Below are 17,109 nucleotides of genomic sequence, written 5' to 3' on the forward strand. Positions count from 1 at the left end.
TATCCAGCTCACAAGCAGTAGACCTGTGTGATGCAAAGCACCAGAAAACAGAAGTTTCAAGTACAGCGCTGCCTGAGAAGGAATCCATGATGCACATCCAGTCGAAAAGAAGGGAGAGGACACTCGCTACATTAAACAGTGTTGAATCAGAACAGAAAAGCCTTGATTTGAATATCCTTGAATCAAATGCGTCTCAATTTGCTGATTCATCATCGGAAAACCCCTTGACATTAGGAAGTACAGAATCGAAGGAATTAAAATTTATGAGTGCCAAATTGCCATGCAAAGAAGTAAAGAGTCAAAACTCCAGAAGTCCTGAATTCACAGAGAGTGAGGTGTTGAATTGCCCCAAATCATGTGACTCTGTTGGTGAATCTGAATTCACCGGCACAGCTCTTTCTGAAACAGTACAGACGACAACATCTCCTGGCATCACACAAGAAGAGATGACAGACTGCCGCCACACAGATGAGCAAGCAGAGAGCTCGGTGCCATGCTCTGGGTTAAGGAATCAGCCTTCAGTGGTTGCACTGGGCCATCCACAAACACAACTCCCTGCCACTGACAACACTGACACTCAGATGACAGCTACTGACGCCGCACATACAGAGACCACAGGCAAAAGATATACAGGGATGACAGACAGAAATAACACAGAAAAAATGACTGACACTGGATGCCCAGAGACTAAAACTTCATATGTGTCAGAAAGTCTTCAAGACAGTGCTAAGCAGAAAGCAGAAAGTGAGTCAAAGTTATCTGGATTGCTGGGGGCCACAGAGGGGCCACAGGAACAGGTAAAAACATTTTTTTATTATAATTTATTTACATAATTTTCTCAAAATGCAAATCAGAGACATATGCCTCATAGATTTTATTCAGTGTAATTCACATTATGCCTATTTTCTGTCCTTGTGTAATCACTCCCCTGGTTCTCTTCTTCTCACCTTTCATGTAATGCAAAAGTGTAGCTTTTGAATTAGCTCGATCTGTAGTGTGGCATGCTGGGAAACACACAACTCCTGGGTATGAGACTGGGAAGGGACTCCCCTTGAAACGAGGCTATATTCCTTGTTAACATGAGTGACACCTCTACCTGTAATTAGGGTTAGACTGAGATATTGGTTTAATGATATATAAATGTATATGATGTGTTTGAGCTGAAGAAGTTGGTTACTCACATCTTTACTGCTTTAATGTCATCCTTCATTGCTTTTGAATGACATTGAACAGTTGGTTGTCTATCATCCTTGCTGGCACAAGACTCATACCCAGCTAAAGCCACAGTCTTTGCTTGCATAAGAGACACTTGTAAAACAATGTATCCTTTGACATTTACAGGCCATTTTCCTTTCCTTACCTTGCATTGCCTAGTGCTTAAAGCTAGAGTGGGTGTGTGTTCGCTGAAACACAGCCAGCTGGTTGCTGTTGTGTTCCCTTAGATTTTTCTGACATTTTTCTCACTGTAATTTTATCCTAAATCCAACTGGAACTTGTTATTTGTCTTTAGGAAATTCATTCCATTAGCGAGTCTTTCCCACCGTTTGGCATTTTGAAGTCATTATTTAGTCAAGGTCCAATCATAGATTTAAGTCTGGCATTTGCCTTTATATGAAACCTTCTTTATCCTGTGTAAAGAAATGATTCTTTCTCAAGACAAATGTACACTTACACTATGGATGAAATACTTCAGGTGTTAAGTTAAACCTTTTTTGTTGCATAGTTTCTTGCTCACTGTACAAAATACATTTTTAAGTTGCCCATTCTGGATTATTGTAAAACTCAAGTTTGCAATGTGCAACTGCCAGGCTTTGAACATTGTACTACAGCACCATACTGGAACTAAACAAGTATTATCTTCATCAACTGCTATTTAAACACTGACAAAGATAAATATTTGTAACAGTAGCGAGAAAGATATACTGTAAACATTCACTTAAAGGTAGACAAGCTCTCCTATGAGAATAAGGGATTCTTTCTTTGCACTGCTTTTTTCCACCACAAATCGTCACCTGTTGTTTCAAATCCACTTCCCGCTCTACCTACGCCCTGCTCTAAGGCACACCTTGGTCGCATCCAAACACTTCTAAAAGGCACCTCCCTTGTTTCTGAACTAATGGCTTGACAGTTCATGTTATGTTACAGGTGCTTGCCCTGTCTAACCAAGTCTTAACAGATGAGTGATTTGCTCAAACAAAGTGGAGAGTCAGAGTACATTTTGAAATGAATAGATTTGGAACTGGGCCTTTCTCCCTCAGGGCAGACAGCTCCCTACTCAGGCACATTCTTGTGTTAATAGCTGTACTGACTCGCAGGGCCGCCGTCAACACAGTGCTAGTCGCTACTGTGGAACCAGGAAAGAACAGGAAGCCCTGTTATTATCTTGGGCCAAACACGGGGAAGAAGAAGGCTACAATGTGACACACCACCCTGGGCTTTTGTGCATATTCCCTCAGATCCAAGAGGGCATGGAGCCTGAGAGAGGGGCATTGGGGTCGCCGTCCGATTTTGGGCCTGGGGAGAAGACAGGTGGATCACCAGAGTCCCCCAAACACCAGTCCACAATGCAGGACATTTTGTCTGAAATCCAGAGCTTGGTGGAAAGAAGTGATGTTATTAATGTGAGTATTGCATCAAATTGCCCCAGGTGGAAAAACAGCTTGCTGTGCTAGAGCTAGGCTTGTTAGAACTATAATAGGCTTGCTATGTTACACTGCATATTTGTCTTGTTCCTGGGAAATGTATGTATTTGTTGGTAAAGGTACTGTCAAGACCTCCTGTCAGAATTTGTGCATAGAAAGGTAGTTGCATATTCAGTTGGAGAAACGACAGAGAATATTAATTCACTGTGTCCATTATTCAGATCTATGTAGTTGCACACAGTACATTAAATTGACATAGCAATGAAAGTTCTGTCAGTGTGAGTTATATGCTTTGAAATATGTGCATAATTCCCAAGTGTCCTCAAATGGCAAAAAGTCAAGTGTAAATGCATGGCTCAGTGAACAGATAAGAATGGCAGTTTGATGTACCTTGGGATTGATGATACTGTATTCCCATGATGCCATTGACAGGAAGATCCACATCCCACAACAAGCTTTGAGCCACAGGGATTTCCTGCAGGGTCATTAGCAGGGCCTAATTACTCACAGTGTCCACTGACTTGTACTGACAGTTTCACTGCTTTTTGATACACATTGTGATACTGTATAACTTTAGGAAAAATATAACATTTTTATGTATGTATGCACACATATGCCCCTGGCAATAGAAGAAAGCTAAAAGATGTAAACCATGAACTTGAAAGAAAGGAATGCAACTTTACAATCTCTGGTCAATTCTGTTACCTTTGAGGCCCAGTTTGTACATAAATCATTGTCTGTCTGTCTGTCTGTCTGTCTGTCTGTGATTTCTTTTAGCCTTCTTGTTCTAGCCTTTTAGCCTAGCTCCTTTAGAGGTTTTTAAACAAGTAATCAGGGAATGATAATTTGATGAACTTGTTTGCTCCGATGGCCTAGTCCCTGCTTTTAAAATTATTATTATTATTAATATTATTATTTTGTTTTTTGTTGTAGCGGGCACAACAGATGGATTTAACTTGGTCCATGGAGTCCTCTCCCAGCGAACCAGAAATTCACTTGGTACGAACCGTCCTAAAAGTTCTGGCATGTCGCTATCAACCAGCCCAGCTCAATGTCACAGCCATGGCCAAACAACTGGATGAGGCAGAGGTGAGGGTTTTACAAATGTATTTATTTATTACTCTATTTAGGCCTTTTCCTAGTCAGTCCTTAGTCCTGGTTAATGTAAGGATACATAGACTCTCCTGCCTGCCAGTTTTGATAACATGTTCACCCATAACAAAATAAATAAAATAAAATCACATTGCCTTCTTCAGAACTGCCCAAGGTCAATTTTCTGTGCACTATGATGGTTCAGTGCTTTTGAACAATTTACGTTGTTGGATTGTTCAATTGTTTTTTATTTTTCCATTTTACCTTTTTCTCTTTTTTTTTTAATTGTGCTCACTCTGTATCACAATTTTCTTGTATATCTTCATATTTTGTGTATTAATAACCAACCACATTGTCCTCTTTCTTTATGGGAGGTTCACCCACAAACTCTCTGGGGTTTCTTTCACCTCCTCTGTACCTTCCTCTAACTTTTGTTTCACTAGAGTTTTAGTTTGATGTAATTCACAGCGGTGCTCTGTTCTACAACATTTGAGCTTTGAGTTCATCACAACAGACAATACTGTCGAATAATCTCAAGTCTGTCTGCTGTCTTTTGTAGGACCACAGACGCTGTGTGCTGGAGCAAGTAGCTACAATGAACAGCATGCTTGCTACCAGGGTTTGTGACCCAGAGGCCCTGAAAATCATGGAGGGACGATGGAGCGCTGCAATGCTGGATGCGTCTGCCACAGTACAGGTCAAAGCAGCACAGCTGGACCAGGTCAGACAGTATCACAGACAGATGAAGACTACCAGAGCATTACTGGAGGTTCTAGCTGCCGAGAAGGAGAAAATGAGCTTGTGAGTAATCCAATGATTTAAAAAAGGAGCATTTGGGGGCGCCCCGGTGGCTCACCGAGTAGAGCAGCGACTCGGGTTCGAATCCAGCCCGCGGTCCTTTGCTGCATGTCCTTCCCTCGCTCTCTCTCCCATGCCTTCCTGTGTCTCTCTCACTAGTCACGCTTCCATCAACGTATTTTTATGCACATTTTGAAGTATCGCATTAGAAAAGGTTGATGGAAACTGCAAAATTCGAAAAAACTTCCTCAATTTCGCAAAAAAGTTTTTACGCTCGCTTGAGGTGGTTTTTGCCTTTTTCGAAAAAAAGTTAATGCGCAAAATGGGAGATGGAAACACCTTTTCCGAATAAGTTATGACGTAGCGAACATTTAACTCACATGACTGATCAGCTGTTTCCGCTGTCGGCGTCTTCCCGGATATTCCCATAACGCGCGAAAACATGGCTGGTAGTAGCAACAACAGGATTGCATTGGATTGCATGTCTTCGTCTCTGGACAGCATGAAACATGGCCAATACTAGCTGACATGAAAGAACAATTATAACTTGCCCAACGGAAAGTAATTCCTGACGACCTCTCTCCATTTTTCGCTCGTATATGGCCAAGGCGAATTGTTTTGTTTCCGGTTCGCAACCTCTACTTCTTCTACTCTGTTTATTACAGCCATGCGTAACGTAGCCTATACTGCCAACTTGTGACGAAATTACGCATTGCGTAGCCTAGTTTATTCGCTCCAAACCAGTTGATGGAAGCGCGCCTAATTCGCATTTTCTTTTTTTTTCTTTTTTGCGACAAGTTCGCTTAAAATTCGCTTGACAATTAAATGGAAACATGACTACTGTGTCTGTCCAATAAAGCATAAAAAATGCCAAAAATAAATCTTTAAAAAAATAAAAATAAAAAAGGAGCATTTGCTGCAGTTAATTATTGCTATAAGTACTTGATAATGATAGTTTGTGTACTTTACTCACATTCTTTTCTCTGGGTTTTTGTCAGAAATGTTTTGGGAAGCAGTGCCCTTCAAGCTGACAAACTCCATGTCCTTCTGCGAACCATGGAGCAGAAGAAAGGCATGATGGAAGAGCTGCTCCGGTTAAGTAGCCAATTGTCAGTCCACTTGAGCGAAGCTGAAAATTCAGGTGCTCTGCTTGCCCAGCTTGGGGATATCCAGGAGGAATGGAGGCTTTTAGAAGGGAGTATCAAAAGAGCACTGAGGCATGCCTCAAACTCGTCCGCTCAATCCTCTCTCTTTTTAAAAGAGGCTGAGCAACTTCAGGCCAAGCTTGAAGCTCTTCAGAAGTCGAACACTTTCTTGCAATCCTCTCAGACAATTCACGACAGCAAAAGCACTTTAGAATTTGTTTGCCTGACCACAGATCTAAAACTGTATAACCAGCTTTATCTGCACTTACAGTCACAGTCAGATGCTCTTGGCCACTTCTCTCTAGGTCGGAAAGAGAAGGACGAGATTGGACGTGTCCTTCAGAAATTGAGGTCCTTGCTCAATGTCACCAAGAGCCAGCTTGACACTTCATCACCCAGTATTGGTAGCACTTCTTTAGCTAAGATCAACAAGCACTTAAAGGACTTGGTCATGTGGGCCAAGCAGGCAGAGAACCACATCACACTTGGGAAAAAGTTGGCCCTTTTCCCTGAGGAGGCTCGTATCCAAATTATTGAGATGAAGAAACTTCAAACTGATATTTTGTCTAGACAGTCCAAGATGCAAGTAGAATTTGAGGAAATAAAAGCCATGGCCTCTGACATGGACAAGGAGGAAACTGAACAAGTGCTTACCTCACTGAAGACAATAGAAGAGCTCTATGAAGCCATTGCTCACAGCTCGGCTCATGCTCTGGACATCATGGAGAAGAACCTGCAGGAGAGGGAGAAGCTACTACGCCAGCTCACTGGCATGGATGCCTGGTTAGCAGAAGAACATGTTAAAAGAGACCCCTATCCCCATGTTGAGAATGTTTCGAAAGCCGACATCCTAAATCTGGAGAGCAAGCTTAGGGTCCACAAATTATCCACTGAGGAGATAGAGAGCCAAATAGCTCTGGTGGACATTCTGGCAAAGAATAGTAAGGAAACAGCAGTAGGGCTAAGACCAGCAGAGAGCCGCTACCTAGTTAACAGACTCTCAGGCCTTTGGACAGAGTTGGATGGATTGCTGGCTCATGAGCGAGCGACCAGCTGGGAATTAGAGGAGCTAATTCATGAGCGGACCTCGTCAGATGAGGAGTTATCTACTGTCCAGACTAGCTTGAAGCAGATATCTACCAACCTTGAGCAGCAGACATTCCCTTTAACAAAGGACACCCTTTCAGCCACTGCACTGTTGAAACACATGCTAATGGAACATCAGTGTCAAATACAAGAGCTTCGGCACTGCCAGGAGGCCAAGCGGAGCTCCCTGTTGTGCACCATTGGTGAACTGCAAGACAGGTCTAAAACACTTAGTGTCCATGCCTTGGAGCAAGACAAGTATATGTACCTCAAGAAACAAATGGAGGAATCCAGGGACATTGCCAAAGGGCAAATCCAGCGTGCCGAAGATAAAACAGTCAGTGTAGGTGAGAGGTTCAGACTATGTCAGACACTCTTGGTTGAACTTCCTTTGGTGAAGACACAATGTCAAGAAGCAGCTGACCAGTTGGAAGCCATAGCTCAGGACTTGTACCCGTCACAGCTTAATTCAGAGAGGCAGAGGATTCGCAGCTCTGTGGAAACTTTGGTCTCTTGGGAGCACGCTGTCACAGATGATATCAAAAACCTGGAGGGCAAGCTTCTGGAAGGTCTGTGCTTTCGCTCTGAGCTTCCTGCCTTGATGGAGCTTTTCCAAAGAACAAGGCTGGAGCTAGAGGGAGCTGAACAAGTGGATCCAGACGAAAAGGCCATAGATATTACACTACAAAGGTGTTGGGTTATTTGGAGAAACTTGGAGTCTGGGATGCGGGTGTTAGAGGCTTTGGGACGGAAAGAAAAAATGAACCTGAGGACCCATGGGGAACTGTACTCCCTCAGGGATGCAACCATGCAGGAGTGCCATTCACAGATGGTAAGCTAAAATATTTTTGGATAATATAGTTATAGTCTTTTTGAACCTACTAATTTATTGTGCATTTTCTTGATCATTTACCATGTATCCAACAGGAGAGTTTGTCTCAGGCTCGAGAATCCTTGAAGGATTATCACTGGGCTGCTCAAGGAGCAATAGGCTTCCTTCACAACGCTGAAGCCACCTTCTTGTCAGCTCCTGGAGGGTTTTTGGACTGCACCGAGGAGCAACGGCAGACCCAGCAGGCTCTAGCTACCCTAGAAGATGGTCTCCAGGCTCATATCTGCCACCTCGTGGAACTGGTACCTCAGCAACCCTGCCTCTCCCACCCAAAGACTGAGCAGCTCCACATTGGCATCTTGAGTCAGTTGTTGGTGGGAAGAGCTACACTGGAGGCCCAGGCCCAGCTCAGGCTGGATGCCCTGCAGAGGTACGGTCTTTTCTCACTTCCCACTGTTTACAGTTCGTCACATATTGATATGTTAATATGAATTACATTAATTGTAAGTCATGTAGTTACAGTGTAGAATGTAATCTTCAGTAAATTATGTACTGAGTCTGCAAATGCCTCCATATTTCAGTATGTAAGTTGCAATAAGTCATCTGTTGATCTATCATCTTGAGGGCAATCTACATGCAGCCACAACACTGAATGTTTAACCAATTGAATGTATTGCTTTCCACTGAAAACTGCACATTTGAACATCTTATGTGTAGCTTGTGTCTGGTGTTTTCTCATTATTATTATTATTTACTATGGTTTTTATTTTTTTTAACCTCAGTAAAGCCAAAGGCAAATTTCTAAATGTGTCTAAATATTTTAGTATTCTGTTTTATTGTATTATATTCTGTTCTATTCTATTCTATTATATTGGGGTTATAGGGGGCGAGGATAAACAATGCATCTATGAGAGGAAAAGAAAAATCAGCCAAAATGTTACATGGGTAAATCATGTTAAAATAATGCACAGGTAATAAATAAACTCACAAAGCGCATTACCACTAAGTAACAACCCTCCAACAGAGCTATCTAACCCAACCTAAGGGGGGATTCTTATTCTCTTCACCTGTACACTAAATACTTTCATGTACACATGTGACATATGTGAAAATAGATCAACAGGGAAAAAACTCGCCCATGTAACAAATGTTGCTAATTTTCCTAACACCGTCAACATTAAAAACGCAGTGTGTCGGTTATATTACAATTAACAACAATCATGAAATATGCTCTATATTTCTAGTTAATGCTTCAGTGATTTATCTCATATTCCTCATCCTGGTAGGTGTGCAAAAAGAGAACACAGCCACAGGAAGTGTCATGACGACATACAGCAACTTCTTTCGAGGTTTGAAGCCAGGCTCTCAGACTGTGCTGCTGAACTTGTGACTTCATATGACAAGTGTGTTGAGCAACAAAACAGAGTCAAGGTAGGTTAGAGGCAGCATTAATTCTGTGGTTATTAGCACATGCCGAGACACAGCATTCATTAAATTGCATTTGTGAATACATACTGGATCCACTTGGGCCTTGTATGGACATGTCAGATATTTTGACAATTATTTGATAATTATTTTAAGTGTTTGTTTTGATCTGTTTGGAGTACCAGATGGCTGAGTGCCATGTTTGAACAATCACAGGAATGCATTTGAAAGTAAAAATGTACCAGGCATAATCTGAATTGCAGTGTGTCCCATCCATCTGTTCCTACAAACAAGTAAAAATAAAGGCTAAGAACATTTTGCAGACACTATTTAACCCAGGTCCAGTACATGTACAGAGAATACTGCCTGACTCCAACTTTTTTTAATCTCTGCATGAAGTTACTGATGGAGGATCTCCGCGGCCTCGCTGGGAAGATAGAAGAACTGAGAGCTGGATGTCCGATGCAGGGCTGTGGGGTCGGCAAGGACGGGGAGCTGAGCGCCCTCTGGAGGCGCTGGGTATCATTACGGCGTGGTGTCGGCCTCCTGATGGCACACTCGGAGCAGAGAGGAGAGGAATGGAAGGACATCACCACCAGTGTGAGTTGTAATATCCACTTTTTTTTTCACTTAAAAATGATTTCATGCAACATAGATGGTTCATTGGATGTCCCACTTTGCCCTTCTTTTAGGAAAGGTTTACTCAAGCGAATCTACTGTGTCTAAGATAAGATGAATATTATTGATCCCTGAGAGGAAATTGGGTCATTGCAGCATCAACATATAGGAGATATGACAGAGATTAAATAAATAAATACATTTAAAAAAATATTGAAGATTTAACTCTTTTTACTTTAGATGGAGCAGTGTTGCAGTTCTTTGGCCAGTCTTCAGGCTGAGCTACCTGACCCCTCCACCATGGGCTCCACCCAGGGGGAGCCCCAAGACCTTCTTGCCCAGGCTGAGGTCCACCAGGCTGGCCTGGAGCAGGAGCAGCAGTCCTTGGCCTCCCTGGAGCACCGTCTGGAACATGCCCTGAGCTTATCCATTCCCCAGGATGCCGACAGCCCTGGGCCTGTGGGCCAAAGACTGGTGAAGATCCAAGAGAGCTTCAGGAGGTGTGAGACATATATTATACATGTGGAATCTTTTCATAAGAGATTATTCTTGAATGACAGGGATGCTAAGCGGATAATGTTCTCCACAGCTTGAAAGAGAGGAACCTGGTGGTGGTAACGACAGCGCTGGCGGAAGAGCAAGAGAGACAGCGTGTCCAAGAGGAGATAGGAGATGTGGAGCAACATGTGTTAGCCATGCTTCCCACTCTGGACACCTGTTCCAATCCACGCCAACAGCAGGTCACACTGCCTTTTCTGCTTTAAAGTCTGACAATTGGAAATCGATGCTCAGTTTTGTAGGAGGGCCAAAGGAAGTTAATTTTTTTTATATCAGCAAAAATAATACCAATGCATTCCTTTGGCACTGTCCATTCTGAATACAGTATGAAATAATGATTTTGTCTCTTTTTAATATGCTACAGTGCACATTGGCCTCAGGGTCTATTTACAAGTCCTGCTTAACTCCAGAGAGATGCATAAACTATGTTTGCAGGCCTGTTTTTGTCAGTTGCAGCTACAGACCCCATGGAGCTACACTAATTAGATTACAGCCTGGCCATAAGTGGTCTTTTGATATGTGGGCTACCCCAACGGTCTGAACGGTCTCATCTGTGAATGGTCTTTGTACAGTTTCAAAAGCAGTCCCGCACAGCAAATGGGAGCACATTTTCTGTTAGCTTCAGGGTTGTGACTTGTTCCTAATTAAAAACTCGAGATCTATTGAGAGCTATTTGTTTTTTTTCCTTAAGGTTCAGAGCTTTCCGTTTGTGCACTGATGCTGCTCTAATGTCACATTAATATATTTGTTCAGTTGCCTGTAGTGCTTCACTTCAGCGTGATAAAAGAGTGATTAAGAGTGATGATTTGCCATGTTTAATTTTGACTGTTTAAGTTGGTGAGGGTATTCAATTAGTCATCCTTCCCTTTTTAAAAGTACATTGAACTTGTGACGGACTGTTAGCTTACCTGGAACCTTCAATTGGAAAATCAGTTAAACGAGTTTGGAAAGGAAGAGTCAAAGGGGAAACCTTTGATCCTCTTTCCTCTCTCTCTCTCTCGCTTTCTGTCCCTCACATTTTTCCGTCTTGCATTTCTACATCGACAGGGGCTCAAAAAGGACTTGTTTTCCCAGAAGGCTAAGCTACAGCGCATCATGGACAGAGTGCAGAGCACGTATGCTGAGGTTCCAGCTGATATCGGCAGGCGGATACAAGAAGTTCAACTGTCCCTTCAGAGAACAGAGGAGGAGGTAACAGGAAACAGAATTGAATCCATCCTGGTCAGATCGACATGATATGAACATCATGTGACCTGTCATCTCACTCCAAACCTCTCTTTATTTTGTGTATGAGAGTGGTGGGTGGGCAGTCGCGAACAGACATTTTCAATGGCAGGTCGAACTGGCTGAACTTTTTATATTTACACATGTACTGTCACTGTTGCTATGTGTGATTCAGTTCAGTATCTAAAATCATTGCACATGTTGCTTATGGGACCAGGACCACTTCCCAGTGGTCCTGGAACTTCTGGAATATCATGTAATTTTGAATGGAAATGTTATTTTCTTTAGTTCAGAGGAGAGGAGCAGAGGAGAGAAGTGCCTATCCTTATCCTTGACTATGTAAGTTGATTGTCCTGATATTTGGCAGCCTTGGACAAATTATGTGTGTGTGTGTGTGTGTGTGTGTGTGTGTGTGTATGTGGGGTCATTCTGCAGATCCTGGACAGAAGCGACCCAGTTCGTAAGCTAACTAGTAGAGTGGTGGAACTGCACTCTGGGCTGGAGGGAGTGAAGACATTACTGAAGCAGAGGAGTCCAACAGTCACTGAGGCTCAAAACACACTCAAGGTGTGTCCATTTGTGTGTGTGTGTGTTTGTGTGCGCACACCCATTTTACTCAGCATCTGAAATATGCACATGTATATATGCATACTACAACTGTACATCTTCCATCCTCCAGCATGTGTGGGATGAGCTGGACGCATGGCACAGCCGCTTGACGCTCTTGGAGAGCGAGGCGCAGGATCTCGCGGAGGAGCGGCCGGATCAAGCCCACCTCCTCATGGACCAGCTCACCCAGCCGCTGCAGCTCTACCAGGATGCGGCGCACATGGCCGAGCAGCGCACCGCCTTCCTCAGCAAGGTTAGGCACACACACACACACTACATCACCTACAAGCCCTCACTTCTATATTGAACAGAGGGGAGCAGGTGGTGTGAGCTCTTGGGGAGAATGACTTCTAACTTCTGTAAAGTAGTGCCGTCGTCCTTAATTTTCTATCCTTTTTGCTCCGTCTCAGATCCCTGCCTATCTTCAGGAGTTTGAAGACATGCTCCACAGCGCCACCGGCTGGTTAGAAGTGGCCCAGTCTTGGCTCAGCGCTCCCTGCTCATACACAACAGCCAGAAGCCTTCAGAGTCATGCGAACTCACTGCAGGTCAGTGACACCAAGCAAAACAAACACTCATGCATGTGTCATGCATGTGCATATGAACACACACACCAACTGTATGCATCACATCTATACATTTGTAAAAAAAAACTTGAATACACACACACACACACACACACACACACACACACACACACACACACAAATGCATCTATGTATCTACTACTGATATTTTGCACACCCTGCATACATACTTTGATTCATATATTTTAATTTGGGTTGCCTTTAACACTCCCATTATATTCTATTTTTTCTTTTCTGTATCCCGTTACTGTTTGCTGCAGCAACAACTCAATTTCCATAGGGGAATCATTATATTTAATCTTATATTAGAATTTTTAAAGTGTGCTTGGCTAGCAGTTCAGAGTCCTGGCTCCAGGTTATACCCAGTCACCTTAATGGAAATGATTTGTGTATTTTCACCAATATCTACAAGCTTTGGCACATGTTTCTTATGAATACCAAAGATTAATGTAACTCAACATCCTAAACTACAGCTGGTCCTGGATGATGCTGAGCGGATCAGGGGCACCCTAGGGGGCTTCGGGCCTCTGCTGGATGAAATCTCTGCTGTGTGTGACATCAGCACCCAGGAGGAGAGGCTGGCCCAGGCCGACCAACAAGTCCACACCATGCAATGTAACATTGTAGGGCCTCTGGAGCAGCTCCTGCAGACCGCTGCAGTAAGAAACACATGCTCTTTACTTTAAAAAGGCAAATTCCATTTAGGCATTTTCCACAATGACAAGCACCATTTTCAGGTGTTTTTGGAGTTTTGAGTTTTGAGCTGCTGCCAAATGGCAGAAAGAGGTAACTGTTTGAATTTGTGGACTTCAGTGCCCAGAAAACCTGTAATGTGACAATGTGATCAGTAAACTACGCACTCCTCAAACCTAAATTTCCATTTCAGGGAAAACGAGGGACCACTCTATATGGCATTTGTGATCATGGAATTTTAATTTAGCAACCCTGCAAATTTATAGCTAATAAAATCATTTACTAACAGGGATATGTTCAAAATCAAGTTGCTGTTTTTTTTTTAATTGTTTGATTTTAGATAATTAACCAGGTCTATAAAAAAGTTATTGCCGATCTCCTTTCCAGGTGGTGGATGCCATGGAAGCAGAGCTGAAGACTATGGAGAAAAATGTAACCAAGATCAGAACGATTTTATCTTCCATGGACAACTCCAACATCACTGTTCTGGAGCATCTTCACAACCGAGAGGTGAGGCATGGAATTATTATTATCACTGACCCATTATGTACTAATAATTCTTCAAACTGATATATTGATCTAATCCTAGAATAAGTAGTTCTCCAAAAACTAAAAACTCTAAATGTTCAAAGTTTGTTACAGTTATACAATGTTCACACTTTGTATTTCTCTTTCAACATCAAGGTGATCCTGGCCAATGTGCAGTCGATGCGGAGGACGTTGGAGGAGATGGAGCGATGTAAAGGAGAGCTGGGCCTCCCACAGGGAGAGGAGGAGAGCCTGGCTGTCTTCTCCAGAGCCAGTCTGCTCCTGCAGCCGCTCCAGGAGCTGGAAGAACTCACCCAACAACAGGCTGCACTGCTGGAGGTACAGTATGTGGTTTTAACACGACTGTATAGGCAAAAATGAGTAGAACAACAAAATAAGTATACCTTGAGAATCATTATACAACATTTGCTTCCAGCCTGACACCTCGAGTATGCTGTTGCTTTGGTCACTGTTTGTCTCTTTTTCTCTCTTTGTCTCTCTCATCTCTTGTCTCTCTTGTCTATCAAAGAGCAAGGTTGGTAAAGAGGAGGAAACTGAGGAAACGACCCCCACAGAGGATGTCGGCATCGCCATAACAGAAGCCTCTGACCTGCCTGGAGATACAATGCAACTAGACGGGTCTCCACGAGGAAACTCTTTCCAGGTAACACTGATCTTTGGTCAGTTCACTGCCAAGCATCAACAATAATAACGCAACAATAATCCAATAATGCAAGTTTGACAGTGGTGTTTGATTTCACAACTTGGGAAATTCAAATGACAGTCACCAAGTCCAGGGTTCCCACTGGTCAATTTCTGTAATATCACAGAATTTTCCAGACAGGCAAAGTCAGGGAATTTTACAAATGGGTCACTTTACAGGAATATAGCAGTATATATTTTCCAAATAGTTTCACATATTCATTGAATTATATGGTGGTTTTCAGTAACTGAAACCAGACTGTTCAGCCCTTTACAACTTTTCTAAGCTGAAAACAACATTGACAAACCAGGAAGGGAGAACATTTTTAGGTCATGGAACGATTGAAGCAGTCCGACTAGTTATGGAAAGTCATGGAAATTTTACATCAGGTCCAGCTCACAAGAGACAGGCTTGGTGACAGTTATTGATTCCAACTCTTGTCTGGGTTTGACTGAACCTGCCGGGTCCAATCCTGGCTCCAGAATGCATCGCCCTAAAACATGCAAACTCCACCCAGCTGGCAGGCTCAAGCAAACCCTTAAAACAGTATTTCACTTTTGTGGAACATGTTTACTTTTTGGCATGCATACCTCCATATAAGTTCAACAACAGTCACCACTGGTGTGACTGTCTGACCCTTGTTATTTTGTTGCAAACAAATAAAATTACTTGAAATCTACTTAAAGCATGGTGTCATGTGGTGGTATGCATTTTCAAAATAAACATTTCCTCACAGTTGTTGCTTAAAAAGACAGTTTCCCCAAAAGCCATAGCCATTTTTTGAAGGTTTATAACCAGAGAATCTCTAACCCTAACGCTAACCCATTATCACTTACCCCTACCACTACAAGCAGGAGGCTTTTGAAGCGTGTAATTCAGAGGAAGAGGAGGATGAGGAGGAAGGAAGGAGGAGTCCTCACTCGTCGTCTTCTGACACACTAACATGCAGTGCTCCAGAGGTAAAGATCATAACAATATATTTAACACAGGAGAGCTTCTCACCGGCTTGCTCCATCTGCTGAACATGAAGAGTTTCATTCCAAAATGACATGTTCAACATGGTAAAAACTCCTCTGCTCTGTTGTCATTAAACTTGAAAATTTTGACAATATTGATCAATTAAGTTCAAGTAATATATTTTCCCCCAAATGGGTATAAAGTGTTTTGGAATGAAACTTTTCAAATTTCATGAGTTCTCTCATTTTTCTTCCTTTCAAACTGATATTTTGAAATGATTCATCATGCAATATTCCCCAACTCTGACTTCAGGCTGCCTTGTTTTTTACTTCATCTTTACTGGTGCTTATATTTATATTATATATTATATTTACTGTTATGTTGATGTGTAAGGGTTTACACATTTTTTAGCAATTTTAGCAGATCTTTGCGTACTCTGTGCTGATGCAAGGCTGTGTCAGGCAGGCAGACTTGTTCCCTTAGAAATCCACCATGGCACTGTCAGAACCAGCTGCTTTAAATATGTTGCCCCTTAGGATCCTCTCCTTTCACACACAAACACACACACACACACACACACACACACACGATGAGAATGGCATGTCGGTGTGTGTATGTGTGTGCATGTGCATGTCCATATTGATACAACCCATATGTATGTTAGGACCTAGAGGAGACACTCCTAGACCAGGACCTTGTGGAGACAAATGCTTCAACTGTGGAAAGTGAGGATGTTCCTGAAATTAATCCGCTCTCAGAAGTCAAGGTAAATAATGGTTTTGAGAGGAGATTGGATTGGTTTCATTTATAATGAGCATTTTGGCTCTCTCTCTTTTTTTTGGCTCAATAGCCTTCAAATATTTGGGTTTGTAATTTTATTTTTGATATCAATGTCGTCATTTTTTCAGGGCTACAGTATGCACTTAACTATTCAGGATAAATCATAATGCAATGAGTGATAGTAATAGTCACGCACTTGACAAACCATCATTTCATTATTGAATTCAACGATTCTGTCCACCATGGTCTTTGTCCATTGTCTGCTGCAGAGACGAACCATTGCCAGCACTTCGATTAAACTGTCATGGATCTTCTAATCTTATTTTAGGCACTGGAGAGTGTGGCCAGTCAGCTTTGTCCTGAGGCAAGTTCAGTGACCGCAGAAACTGGGCTTGTATCGGTGAAGACTGTGTTAGCTACCAAGGAGTCTGTGGAGACTGGATTAATACCAATGGAATCTACACTTGCCTCCGAGACTGAAGCTGGTGAAGCATCTGGTCGTGGATCCGTGACAGCTGAGCCGCTAACCGCTGCCATGCCACCAGCTGAAGACCAGCATGCCACTGCTCCTGCAACGGACCAACACGAGACCCCGGAACATGAAATACTTGTCACAGACACGCATACTAGCAACATACACTCCCGTCAGGCTGTGGCTGCACTGGAAGACACAAGGTTTATTCCTGTGAGGCCTACAACTCCATTCACACCAAATAGACCATCAGTGGGGGGGTCTTTGGGCAGGGAAGAACATCTGTCTCTGTCCACAGTCCCTCACCAACATCTGGTAAGTGCCTGGATTGGATTCCCCACAATTTGAATACATTTCTAT

At 42.7% G+C, this 17,109-nt stretch overlaps 1 protein-coding gene across 1 annotated transcript in view; it reads left to right on the forward strand.

The window, feature by feature from the left end:
- Positions 1-569: 569 nt before the first annotated feature.
- syne2a (spectrin repeat containing, nuclear envelope 2a) overlaps positions 570-17,109 on the forward strand; it is a 61,511-nt gene continuing 44,971 nt past the window's right edge. The window contains exons 1-21 of the mRNA XM_078289803.1: positions 570-797; positions 2,457-2,621; positions 3,576-3,731; positions 4,294-4,535; positions 5,531-7,595; positions 7,691-8,025; positions 8,882-9,026; positions 9,420-9,620; positions 9,879-10,138; positions 10,228-10,378; positions 11,244-11,387; positions 11,856-11,987; positions 12,100-12,282; positions 12,440-12,577; positions 13,090-13,275; positions 13,697-13,819; positions 13,994-14,176; positions 14,367-14,501; positions 15,392-15,499; positions 16,162-16,263; positions 16,606-17,064. Coding sequence (XP_078145929.1) covers positions 582-797; positions 2,457-2,621; positions 3,576-3,731; positions 4,294-4,535; positions 5,531-7,595; positions 7,691-8,025; positions 8,882-9,026; positions 9,420-9,620; positions 9,879-10,138; positions 10,228-10,378; positions 11,244-11,387; positions 11,856-11,987; positions 12,100-12,282; positions 12,440-12,577; positions 13,090-13,275; positions 13,697-13,819; positions 13,994-14,176; positions 14,367-14,501; positions 15,392-15,499; positions 16,162-16,263; positions 16,606-17,064 — 5,829 coding nt within the window. The 5' untranslated portion in view covers positions 570-581. The remainder of the gene's footprint in view (positions 798-2,456; positions 2,622-3,575; positions 3,732-4,293; positions 4,536-5,530; positions 7,596-7,690; positions 8,026-8,881; positions 9,027-9,419; positions 9,621-9,878; positions 10,139-10,227; positions 10,379-11,243; positions 11,388-11,855; positions 11,988-12,099; positions 12,283-12,439; positions 12,578-13,089; positions 13,276-13,696; positions 13,820-13,993; positions 14,177-14,366; positions 14,502-15,391; positions 15,500-16,161; positions 16,264-16,605; positions 17,065-17,109) is intronic.

This window comes from Centroberyx gerrardi, chromosome 18 (genome assembly GCF_048128805.1).
Source record: "Centroberyx gerrardi isolate f3 chromosome 18, fCenGer3.hap1.cur.20231027, whole genome shotgun sequence".
NCBI classification, from domain to species: domain Eukaryota; kingdom Metazoa; phylum Chordata; class Actinopteri; order Beryciformes; family Berycidae; genus Centroberyx; species Centroberyx gerrardi.